Source organism: Bicyclus anynana, chromosome Z, assembly GCF_947172395.1.
Source record: "Bicyclus anynana chromosome Z, ilBicAnyn1.1, whole genome shotgun sequence".
In the NCBI taxonomy this organism is placed as follows: domain Eukaryota; kingdom Metazoa; phylum Arthropoda; class Insecta; order Lepidoptera; family Nymphalidae; genus Bicyclus; species Bicyclus anynana.
Genome location: NC_069110.1, coordinates 9,745,084 through 9,758,645, shown reverse-complemented (window position 1 = coordinate 9,758,645; position 13,562 = coordinate 9,745,084). Strand labels below are relative to the sequence as shown.

The window sequence follows — 13,562 nt, the reverse complement described above, 5'->3', positions numbered from 1 at the left end:
TTGAAATATTTAGCTTTTCTCTTAGGTACATTTCGTGCCTCCGTGGTGGTTCAGACAGGTGAGTAGGTAGCTTCCTTTAACATGCTATCCACTTCACAAAATTAGCGTATTATTTGAAAAAAGTGGTTAATAATGTTATTGTTGGTCGATTAGTTTGTAAGAATTTAGAAAATTAATTTAAATGTGCGTGTTGCAGGGAATCTCCAATACAGCCGCGGTAGTTTCATGAACTACAATGACGTTTATGACGTAATGTGTCTGTCCAAATTTCAACGAAGTTCATAAAAATTAACGAACATTTAAATTAAAACATAATTAATTAATCAGAACTGAGTCGAAATTAATTACGGACACTTTAGATTTTTTTGGTATTTTTATTACTTAGTTAGTTAGTTACCTAATTAGTGTAAAACAAATTATATTTATATTAAACCCAGGTAAGGAGGTAGGTAGGTATAGCCGGACCGAAAAACACATATTCACCATGTTGCGAAAAGTAAAAAGGAACATCCTTCCACCACAGTAGATTATACTGTGCTTCCACTAGCAGCATAGATTGCTAAAAATATGTATGTACTTGTGGCGCCCCCAATTCAGGATTTTTTTTAAATTTTGATCAGGCTATCTAACTACCTAATTACTGCTATCAAATTATTATTTATTACAAATAGTATTGTATCTACGTTAGTCGATTTATAAGTAGTCGTAAAATAATTATAGTTCGAGTTACGATTAACGACATGGTTATGCATAGGTAGCGCATGTTAGAAAGGGACAGGCAGATATAAAACCCGATGCAGTAAGGATTATGAGGGTTGAGAAGTGAAGCCATTTGGGACGTATCCGTAACCACGCGAAACCTTATCTAGATACCTATATCTATTCTATTGGAAGATAGGTAAAAGGAAAATTAAAATTAATTGGGTCATTTATATTTTTTAGGTTTTAATAAAATTGTGTTTTTAAAAAATAACCTACTGGTAAATTTTTAATAAACTAGTTATCTTCCACTTAAATAAAAAAAAATTATTTAAAGAACTAATTATGCAAATTGAATATAAATTTCCTATGTATGTAACTTGTAATGTATGCTATATTACATAACGTTTAGTATATTAGAATTTTTAATTATAGTAATAATAATGTGAAATATTTAATGGACAAAAAAGCACACAAGCGTGGACGGGATGAAGCGCCAACCTAATATTTTAAATTTGCTCTCTCGCGCTTTTTAAAAAGATAGAGCAAGAGAGAAATAGTTGTAATAATAATTCAGAAACACTAATTTCGTTCCTTGCGCCCTTTCGGCCGTTCATTGCAACCGGTTTTGTTTGTGGAACGGTCGTAGAATGAACCGACCAATGGTAGAGCCGAGTGAGTAGCGGGCGTACCATTGGAGATACGTGATAGAGAGCGTTACGCGGAGAAGCGAGGGGAATGGGTGCGGCGTGACGGAGCCGGTGGTAGAGCGGCGTCGCGCGCATTCTCTACATTTACACACAGTCGTATTTCGCCATTCGCAAAGAAGGCTGTTGTTACAATGAGACGAGAACCGGACTATCGATAAAGTGTGTTTGTATGTCGTTTTCATCGATAACAAGTGTTGTGTTCACTTTCACCTGTGCGAATGTCTCGATGTCCTTACCTTTTTGTTTGTTTTTCTTTTAATTACTGCCGCATGGGTCGGCGCTTACGTTTAAGTTAACCCTTTATTTTGAAACGATGGAACGTTGTTCTTATGGTTTTTACACCAAAAGGTATTTTATTTTATTATTTACTTTATGATTGTTATTGCGAATGTGTTTGGTAGAGTGCGTCGCGTGTGGCACGGTGGTGGGATGAGGTGATAAATTATTCGTCATCATTGTGAATCTCGTCTGTTCAATCATTTGTCATGCCATCAACATTAGTGGCAAGTTAACAAATGCAAATGAGCAAATGGAATTAAAGTCTTAGGAAAAAGCTATGGTTTTTGTTATAGTACAATGTTGAAGCCATTGCAAGTTAACATTACTAAGCCTTTATAAAAAATCGTTCCGCAAGGGCTGTTTTATTATTCAGTGAGGGGAGCGAGCCTGCGAGCTGGTATTATTATTGCAACGCTTCGGGGAAAAGCCGACAATTCACGGCCCTCGAAACCGAGGGTCGACTGGCGAGGGGAGGAGGGGTAAAGTCTGTCTGCACACATGCAGAACCGGTTTGCTCTCCAACTCCCCTATTGCGTTGCATAATTCTCTTTCTTTCGCCACACGCGTCTGCATAATGCCGTCTCACTCGCACAATTTCATTATTTTTTGCTTCCCCTTGTGAAATAATACCAGACGGGCTGTTTTTATATAGGTGTCTGTCCCTAAATAGGTACAAAGCTCTATATTTATAAAGGAGATGGTAAGTATAAGAATGAACAAAAAAAAAACATGTGGCATGGGTCTGTTGTTACTAATTATAGTTCAGTATGAGTTGAGTAGGTATACCTTGAAAAATACTAATAAAAGATACATTATGGCAACAATAATACATATCGTAAAACTTTTTGCATGATGAGAAAGTTTTTTTGTGTTTCATTGTTTATAGCGATAATAATTATGTTCACATACGGACCTACCTACATCTTACCTACTGAAATGTAATTTATTGTAATAATACTCCAGAGGCCTTCACGCCAGCCACTTGAAATATGGTTATGGCTATAGTTTCGATATTTTTTTCTTTCACATCCCTAAGCGCGTTAGAAAATTGACCGTAAACTTGATCGTGTGTGGCTGGCGTTACAAAATTATAGTGGCTGTAGGGCGGGACCTATTACCTACTTGTAATGAAATTAGGTTGGCTCATCCCTACATAATATCTACCTATAAAAGTTATTTTACTACAACACATAGCTATTATATTACCTATAATATAAATAAATACAGAAATACCTAAAATATGTGTTTTCCTGTGTTAATAGGTAGTTATTTACACGAAACTAAAACACTAACAAGCTTTCTTGAAATCTTTATCTGTCTGTCCGAGCTAATCTCGGGATCGGTTGAACTGATTTTAATGGAATTTTCACTGGAAGTTAGAGGGTGTTATTGAAGAACATCCAAGTTGTATGTATGATAAATTGAATTTCACGCGGGCGATGTTGCGGATCCACTACTTACTAAAAACTTGTACTTACTTAAAATAAATGGAAGTTTCTGTGATCTGTGATTTAAAAACACTAACTGTGTTTCCTCAAGTGCTTATAGCTATTTTCTTGGAACTGTTTTTTTTTAATTCCGTCTGTCTGTCTGTCCGGGCTAATCTGTGGAATGTCTTCCCCGATTTGAATTGGAATTATAAGTATTTAATATTCTTTTTTTATTGAGCAATTTATAAGCTACTTTTTATCCCGGAAAATCCATGGTCCCCGCGTTTGTGTAGAACTGAATTTCACACCATATTTCTATAATTCCAACATATTTATGTTACTGTTACTTTAATAAATCTATGAATTACACGTAGGTACTTTCAATTGTTTATTAAACGATAGATATTTAGAGAAGACCTACTTGATTTTAAAATATCCTACTTTAATGAGGGCTTTGTATTTTAGAACTAGGCAAGATACATTTTAGATTTATAGGTAGGTACCCACCGGTGATAGCTTAACATTATAAACATCTAGGATTCTAGGATATAGGCCCTCAGCCAAATAAATCTTATTGATACCTAAATGGTAACGATATGTTGCTTAATAATCTCCTCTATCACCCAGTGAAGGCCCGATTAAAATCGGTTCAGCCGTTCCAAAGATAAGACAGACAAATTAAAAAAAAACTTTGCTTGTTCGTTTTTGGTATCGTGTAAATATACCTATGTATAAAGCATATAAAAATACACTGTCACCTATTTTGAAATCACAAACACTTCAATTTTATTTATATTATGTATTGACACAGAGTAACCAGAGTTAGTCTTTACAAGCAGTGGGTGAAGCCGGCGAGACCCATAAAAAAAACAAACGACACGCGTGCTACTCCTTGACATCCACGTAATGTTGCTATCTACAAAGTTTCTTCATAATTTACCATAAAGAATTATAAGAAGTATTTTTTTCGAATAATTTTAAATATTATTATGTGTGTACATTAAGAATTTATATAGGTATTTCAGATAACTACATGATGATGAATAAAATATGTTGATTATGAAATTTTGAAACAATGTTAGGATAATAAGAATATACCTACTTTATAAAGGTCATTCGTCACGAAATTTCGAAAACCGCTAGACGTATAAAGATGAAATTTAGCAGGGAGGTAGCTGATAGTTAGTAGGTAATCTCTAAAAACGGATTTCCTGATAGGGCCGGACTAAAGAGGTCTAAAGGCTCTCGCAAGTTTGTATTAAAGTCCTTCATTTTTAATGCTACAAACGTGAAATTTGACACGAAGGTAGTTTGTAGTTTGCAGACATCTTTTGACGAACCAATTTTGCAACAGGGCTGGATTAAGGAGGTCTTAAGGCTCCCGCAAGTTTTAAAGAAAGTCCTTCATCTTTCATGCTACAAACTGGAAATTTATCAGGAAAGTAGTTTATAATGAGTAAATGTTCTTTTAAAAACCAATATTGTGATCGTGCCGGATTAGGGAGGTCTAAAAGCTCTCGCAAGTTTGTATGAAAGCCTTCATCTTTCATGCTATAAAGTTGAAAATTGGCAGGACGATAGTTTATAGTTAGTCGACATCCATTACAAACCAATTTGGCGACAGGGCCAGGTTAAGGAGGTCTAAGGCTCTCGTAAGTTGGTACGAAAATCCTTCATTTTTTATGCTACAAACTTGAAACTAGCAGTGAGGTAGTTTACAGTTGGTAGAGCTCCGTTAAAAATGAATTTTACCCAACCACACAAAACGCGGGCTTAATTGTCCTCCGTCCGTCCTCGCCTGCCCAAGTTTAGGCCGGGTCTTACCTTACCTTCTAAATCTTACTTAAGAACTTGTATATATATGCGCGGCCTCCTGTCCGAAAGAAAAATAATTACTGCACTCAAAGCTTCTTCTACAAAACAAATAAACCATTATTTACAACAGTGGTAAATTAATCCGATATGTTTAACTAAAATCAGACCTTTAAAATCTTAAATCTCAAAAAGTAATATTAACATTATCGAGTTAGAACGACACGAATTATCGCATCAGTTAGTTTCAATATTATTCAAGAAAAAGAGCGTCTAATGTTTTTAAATATTTTAAAACTGTTCACTAAAAGTAAAGAAAAAGGATGGAGTATTTTTTTATTGGTTATTATTGATTATTAAATTAATTTACATAATTGTTGTTAGTTTGGTTTAGAAAGTAGAGACTGCAATCGCACGCCAAATTAAAAAAAATCGGAGTGAATTCCGAAAATTATAGTGCAAATATTGGAGTAACTGAGTTTAATACTTATCTATAAGTAGTAATGTATTCACAAACAAAAATAAAAAATAATTTAAACAAATTATAAAAACGCATGTTTTTAAATTTGTTTAAATGATTTTTTAAATTTGGCGGTCGATTTCAGTCTCTACTTTCATTAGCCAGACTCTAGTGTTGTACTAAGAAATACAAATTATGAAACAAGTTTGTATTAGCGGTTGTCAAGGAGACGCGTGACGTTTGTTTTTTTTAATGGGTTGCACAGTCATCTGTACGTTGCTTGTAGACTCACTCTGGTTACTCTGTGATATATACTAAAAATAACCGTTAGGAGAGAAATACACCGTAACACGAGATCTTTATATTAAATAGTAGTAGAATGGAAAATAACAAATATCTAACAAAGTTTTTCACTTAATCACACAGTTTTATAAAAATTAGCTTTTAAATATCATTAATTGGTATGACCGAATACCACCGGATTTAATTAAAATACACGACACGGTTTTTCAAAAACGTATTGATTCCTAGATCAAGATCTATTTTAACTATGGCGGCTCTACCTCTGTACATCTGTGGGCTATGTTTGACAATTGACATTGATAGCTGACATAAGTTTGACTTTGAGACTTTGAGTAGTGCTATGAACTTATTTCTCTTTGGTTCATTAACAAAATAAATTGAAAATTTTGCAATTATTTGCATTAAGTTGATATGCTGGAATCTTGTTATTACTTTTTATTTTGCCTAGTAATGCTTTATAATCAAGTAAAGCTTTTGTAGGGTTAATAGGCTTCATCCAGTTTTATTTGTAATATTTATCAATAACAAAAATTGTATTAATAGGAATGTGTTTACTCGCTTGAATAAATTAGTGTTTGGAATTTAATACTCTATTATACTCACTGACAAGTTTACTTAATAAAGTATAATTAATTATACTACAGGAATGGCTGAAATGATCAGGTATATTATCTACATACAAATGGTATAATATAAAATGATTAGTTATTTAGAATTACTGTGTAATAATAATTTTCCTCAACGGCCTTCTGCTATACATGCACTTTTTGTTTATTTTTAGGTCAGAAATATTAGATAATATTCAAAAAAAGAAGGAGCAGGATAAAGATCAACCTCAAAGTCCCAGTTTCCAGCCACAATTGGCAAAGCCAGTCGACAAGCAGCAAGTCCATACTTCTGATGTCACGAATGCTAACCTATCAGTGACCCAGCATGTGCCGGCACAGCTCCTGTCTCCGACACACAGCTCGGGAGCCCCCGTTCAGTCTAAAGAAGACACAAAAGACAAGACAATAAAAGTCGCCAACTCTACAACTATAACATTAATAGAGAACAGTAATATCAACGGAGAAAAGGACAAAGACAATAATTACCACAAAAATTACTTCACCTTACAACCTAAGAGTGATAAAAAAGATGAGGGCAACAAAAACAGTTTAACAATAACAAGAACTCTACCAAAACAGTCACCTGGCAGCAGCCAGAGTGACAAATCCAAAGGACCTTCGAAGCCCACCAAGAGGCCTCTTCAGTATTTGGAGACTCTAGCCGAGAAAGCTGGCATCACATTTGAAGACAAATACGAAGCAGCAAACACATTGTTGGCTTTAGATAAACAGAATAACACTTTCCGCAGACCTGAAATTAAACAGCCAAAATCAGAAAGTGAAAATCATACACCCGGTGAAGACTATAGATTCAGGAATCATAAAGAGGAAGATGACAAATTACAGGTATATATTTTGTACATATTAAAATATTGTTTAACTAATTTTCATGCTGTTTTCACCAGTAGATTCAGACAGAGATTCATGAGGAAAGCTTAGATATAAAATTTGTCAAGGTTTTGTGTAAATTTGTCAGTCAGAAAAAGTGTCAGAATAGGTCAAGCAGCCTCGACAATTTTTCATTGAAAACACTGATTTTTTTTTATTTAACCAATGAATGGCAAAGGTTTGGAAAGCTGGATGTTTGTGTCTCAATCACACCATAATGTCTTAAAGGATCTAGATGAAATTTGACATATAATTGGCAATAAGCTATTACATAAGCTACTGCTTTTTTTCATCTATTTTATTCTTACAAGAATTGATGTAGGTGAAAGCATGTGGCTGCTTGATTTATATTTCCAATACCAATTTCTTTTTATTTTGGAAAAAAAATCTGATAAGAAAAACAAAAGTAAAATATATAATATAAAAAATAATGTATGTAATCTTGAGAAAGGCTGAACCTAATTATTTTTTGATTTTGCTAATTTTTTTTTAGAATACTCTGTGAAGTAGGGAGAGGTTTTTTTAGGTTAGGGTACAGTAAGAGTAGGGTAGAGTTAGGGTAGGACTATGGTAGGGTAGGGATAGAGAAGAAGTGCACATAAGTCAAAGAAAAGCTTGACCAGGTTCACTAGTCTAGAATAAAAAGCATCCCTACTCACATTATTTATTAAAAATACAAAATTTACATAAAAAGGTAAATTACATGGACACCAACATAAATCGCAAAGGTTTGACGTTACTGTCCATCAGCAACTAAACTTAAAAAATAACTTAATCTTTAATTAACTTACCTAATTAATTTTATAATGTATGATAACATTAGGTTGGTAATCAATGTGTTCCACCAATTAGTAGTATAAAAATTGCATGTGTTTATTTAACAGATTCAGCAACAAATAATCCAGCAGCAACAGCAACAACAGCTGCAACAACTACAACAGCAGCAGCTGCAACAGTTGCAGCAACAGCATTTGCAGCAGTTGCAGCAACAGGCGTTGCAGCGACAGCACCAAGCTATTCAGCAGCACCTTAAAAACCAACAAGACCAACAGGAGCTTGTAAGTGATTATTATTTTATTAACCTTATTCCTCACCAATTTGGATCAGCACAACATGCAATTATTATTACTTTTCCTTATAATGATAAAATGCCAACTTCATTTGCAGACATATCTACTCTTTTACACACTCCCTCCTTCTCTTCTTTAGTATTCCTGTTCTCTTTTATCTCTTCTCTCTCTTTAGTAACACAAATTTGTAAAATGAAAATTAGAGATGTTTGATGACAGGATTATAAATATAATTGTTTTCAGATCAATGCTATTGTTGAGCCAGTTATTTTAATACAGAGTTTTCAAACTACACAATATTAGAAAATACAGAATTATTTATTAAGTTAGCTATTCATATCCCTTCCTAATATTGCTGATAACTATATATACAATAAAATCCGATTTTTATGACTCTACCAACCGCTTATTAGGATGTTTTAAGTAATTGTTGACAGTTGAACATTGACATTGTTTTAGTGATATCCTATGTTAAAAAAAAATGTCATGTCAATGTTGTGAAGCATTTACCATTGAGGAGAAAGGTGCAATAATATGCACATTAGGAAATGAATCGAACTCATTTAGTATGCAATGTTTCTCTTTATACATAAGTATTTACCTAAAATACGAAGGTTGTTTTTTTGCCACAGAAGTGCTTTGTAAGACGTCTGCTTAGTACGACGTGTTTGTCGATTCCCTTTGATGTCATTGTAAACATATTCTACAGTATTATTAATTTTGATTCTTTGTTAAGATTAAAAAAATACTGACTTTTGCATGTTAATAAAAATAATACTGACTTTTGCATGTTAATAAATGGCGGGAGGTAGGTATTATTGTTTGATTGTTTTTGTGATCCTCTCTGACACCAGAGTGTATGATTTCTTTCCAAACGCCTAAATCACATCCTGACAATTTCGGCATCATAATATCGATGATAGACTTTCACTGCTGGATGTAGGCGTTTTGTACTTCTAAACGTAAGGTTCTTAGGCTGCTTGCAACCAACGGCTGCCTGAGACACATTTACTGTCATCAATTCACCTTGTGGAGAGTCGACGAAGACTGCGCCTTCTGGTGCGGTATCATCTTTTCAACACAATCAAAATCAAATCAAAAATCATTTATTTCAAGTAGGCTCAGTTTACAAGCACTTTTGACACGTCAGTTGACTATTTGTAAGGATTCTACCACCGGTTCAGAAGGCAGGTTCTGCTGAGAAGATACCGGCAAGAAACTCAACAGTTGCTCTTTTGAAATGAGTGACGCTGAGTGACTGATATTTCTTATTCCCTATTTATTTAGGAAGTTGTAAATTGCATCTTGTTGCGAGGTGTTACGAATTCACCCAAATAGGTACAGTTTCTGTAGGAATAGGAGAATAATTCAAAAATATCATGGCTTTTAATTGGTAAAAGAATTTTCGATAATAGATCCAGAGATTACCGCAATTATATCTTAATATCTTAATATTAGTATAGATAGATCGTAAGAAATACCTAATTTATTAAAATTCTGTTAAACATAGGTAGTACTAGTACACGTGTTCTATTTCTCGCTAACTTTTGTTTTGATGCAAATAGCAGCAATAATAATATTGAATTCTTGGGAAAATTGTTATTATTTTACCAAGGCAAGCGTCAAATAACTCAAACACAACACGAGTATTTACCCAGTATTAGCCTTGTTTTGTTTATGTTTAACATAAGCGTAAAACTAAACCGTACCCTGTTCGGGTTACTGTTATAACGGACGTTGGCGTTGGGTATCAAGATTGTTAGCGCAATTGCAATTTAGACCAACACTTGTGTTCATACATTATTGCGAGATTTAGGTAGGTACATTAATATGATTGTAATTTTTTTTTTGCGGCTAGGTTAAAATTAGTCGTCGGAATCTTTCATCATAATGTCTTAATTTTTATGACTAAACTTGACTTGATTTAGAAAATTCTTTTTTGTTCGTTGAGACAACAAAAGTTCGTTGAAAATATTGCTCTTTTTCGATGCGCTGTATAGCGCTGTGTAGAGTTAAAAATATCGCTCTTTCTATTTCGTTGCGTAGAGTTGAAAATATCGCTCTCTCTTTAGTTGCGTTGGGGCGAAAGAGATGGGACTGGGTAAACTTCGCCAATATCGATCGTGAATATGTCATTCTGTATTCACGAGATAATATTCCGATGCTGGATGCTAGACCTACTAACGATCCCATAGTTTTTTCACAAAAATCAATTCAATAGATTAGTTTTAAAATCAAATTAAAGAAAAAGAACCATCCAAGTAAACTAAATTGCGTATTGTGTGATGATTACGATCACTATACAACAATAGGTCCAGTGGTAGAGTATTTCATCATTATCAACCCATATTCGGCTCACTGCTGAGCTTGAGTCTCCTCTCAGATTGAGAGGGGTTAGGCCAATAGTCCACCACGCTGACCCAATGCGGATTGGCAGACTTCAGACATACAGAGAATTAAGACAATTCTCTAGTATGCAGGTTTTTCGTTCACCGTTTGAGACAAGTGATATTTATTTTTTTTAAATGCACACAACTGAAAAGTTGGAGGTGCACGCCCCGGACCGGATTCTAACCCACACCCTCCGGAATCGGAGGCAGAGGCCATATCCACTGGGCTATCACGGCTCTTGGACGGCACGGTAGATTATTTATAAATAGTTTAATAAAGCGTTCTTGAAATAAAATAAAAAGCGTACTTGAAATAAACGAATTTAAATATTATGAATTTGAATGAACTTCATTTCCAGTTTCAGCATCAACTGATGCTGGAATGTATGACACGAGACTTCGTAATGATTTTATAGAGCCATGTTTCTTGGCAGTTAAATTTCTTGGATCTAATTATACTAGAAACGCGAAAACAAAATCTTTTTAAAAAGATATTCAAGTAACTTCGTAAAACACAAAGAGTAGCTAGGTACCTACTAAACTAAAAACGTACTTGTGTAAATTGTGTAAACATAAATAAAACCTCCTCCTTTTTAAATTTGGTTAAAAAGCGAAAAGTTACTTTCAAAACTAAACTAACTTGATACAATGTAAGATATTGCAATTCAGCATTTTGCTAATTTATAACAAAATAGTTCGTCAAGACTCGTCCATGTCTGAGGCTATTTACAGCAAATTGATTTTATCTGATTGGCTAGTTACCACCCTACTGGCAAAGACGTATCGTTACGCGTTTTAGCGTTCAGAGGTACATAGGGGTAGAATAAAGTTGTAGCCCTTTCAAGTTAGCCCACTTCCGTCTAAGACTGCATCGTCACTTAACATCAGCTGAGATCGGAGTCAAGGGCTAATCATTAAATAAAAAAAAAGATATACCTTCCTACTAGAGTATGGGATATTCGCGACCACATGCATAATACGAGTATAATTTATCCTAATAATATATTAAGAGGTACGAGTAAACTTAGTGATGTTGTAAGGGGTAATGTCTGGATCTACAGAACCAATTTGACTAATTGATTATTTTTAACCACCAGAAAGCCACATTATTTGTGAGTGTCATAGGATATTTTTAACACCAAAACGCGACCTACGCAGGTGGAATTATAGACATTAAACTACACCAATTTTGAAATATTAACGAAACAATCTTTAAAGTATAACTTGACTTTTACTTTCCGTTTTAAGTACCAATGCCGTTCCTTAATAAATACATAAGTAACCTATTCATTGTGACATATATTTCGTTATGTAAAAGTTACGATCTTTAGTTACAGAAGCAGTTCCAGCAGCAGCAACACCAGCAGCAGCAGCAACAACAACAGCAGCAGCAACAACAACAGCAGCAGCAACAACAGCAGCAGCAACAACAGCAGCAGCAACAGCAATCGCAGACTCAACAGCAGCCGCAACAACAGCAGCCGCCTCAGCAACAACAGCAACAACAACAACAACCTAAACCTGAAATCCAGCAAATCCCTCAGCAACAAGAATTACAACAACAGAAGTTCTTACAAGTATGTAAATTTTAAAATTAATTAGTCACCTTATGCCTAAGATCATGAATCACGAAATTAATAAATATATAAAAATAGCTTCTGTCATTTTTATACATCGCAAGTGTTCGTTTCGATTTCACCTCTGTCTTTCTTATTCTCTAGTATCGTGTTAGACAGGGAGAGAAAGAGGTGAATTCGAAAAACGCACTAGTCGAGTTATAAAAACATCGTTAAAGAATAGCATTACTACACTTGCATCATCTTTATCATCCTACATTTTACATTTAATTGCCTCCGTGGCGATGGCGCAGTAGTATGCGCGTTGGGTTTACAAAACGGAGGTCCTGGGTTCGATCCTCGGCTGGGCCGGTTTCGGTACGAACGAACGGTGTGCGGATTTTCATCGTCCTCCTAACAAGTTAGCCCGCTTCCATCAGACTGCATCATCACTTACCACCCACCAAGTGAGATTATAGTCAAGGGCTAACTTGTAAAGAATAAAAAAAAAAACAATTAATTATCAGCGTATTTTACGGCCGCTCTCCTTATTGGAGAGGGGATATGGAGTTTAAACCTACCACACTGCTCCAATAGGTCAGCGTACTGAAGGCTCAGACTAATTACATAAGGACTAGTATCCACGAACAAAATTGTCTGTCATTTTGTGAGGAAAACAAGCTTAGATTAGGTATAATATCTTATACTAAACTAGAAGTTGTTGATCGTTTTTTACACCATTCAACTACACAAAAAGGTATTTTTAATGGAGGTCTGTAACCAACGAACACGATTACAACTATGAAACATCGATTCTATAGAGAAAGTTTTTATAATCGCATTAGATCGTTGATCATATACTTTGACAAAAAAGTAACGTCTACTGAGGTAGGTCCTTATGAAATATCTTGCAAGAAAGAAATCTCAGTATCTCATCGCCCAGGATTCGAGCCCAATACCTTGCGATCCGAAACCTCATAATCTAACGATTAGAATAACGAGGAAGTTGTAATCTATAGCCTGGCAAGTTCGTTGATCACACTCCCATGATATGCGGGAGACGGGGGGAATGACTGCGCCGGTGTGTAGTCGTACGTGCGGGGCGGAGGGAAGGACTACGCGGATATTACGAACGAAATTGCCAAGCTATATAATTATATACTAATATTATAAAGTTATTATTGGTAAAGTTTGTGGTGCTGTAATAGGTAATCTCTGGATCTACTTAACTGATTTTGAAAATCCTTTTACATCTAGAAAGTCATGTTGTTTGTGCGTGTCATAGGCTATATTTTATTCCTGTATTCTCACGAGCTGAGAAAGTACGCGGACGAAACCGTGGGGCGTCGGCTAGTTT

General features: G+C 34.9%; 1 protein-coding gene across 2 annotated transcripts in view; it reads left to right on the top strand.

The window, feature by feature from the left end:
- Positions 1-1,453: 1,453 nt before the first annotated feature.
- LOC112048006 (polyhomeotic-proximal chromatin protein) overlaps positions 1,454-13,562 on the top strand; it is a 68,172-nt gene continuing 56,063 nt past the window's right edge. Inside the window, exons 1-4 of one of the 2 annotated variants that reach the window (XM_052890469.1) lie at positions 1,454-1,757; positions 6,475-7,147; positions 8,074-8,247; positions 11,981-12,226. In XM_052890469.1, coding sequence (XP_052746429.1) covers positions 1,723-1,757; positions 6,475-7,147; positions 8,074-8,247; positions 11,981-12,226 — 1,128 coding nt within the window. In that variant the 5' untranslated portion in view covers positions 1,454-1,722. The remainder of the gene's footprint in view (positions 1,758-6,474; positions 7,148-8,073; positions 8,248-11,980; positions 12,227-13,562) is intronic. The other variant, XM_052890468.1, reaches the window with a different exon arrangement.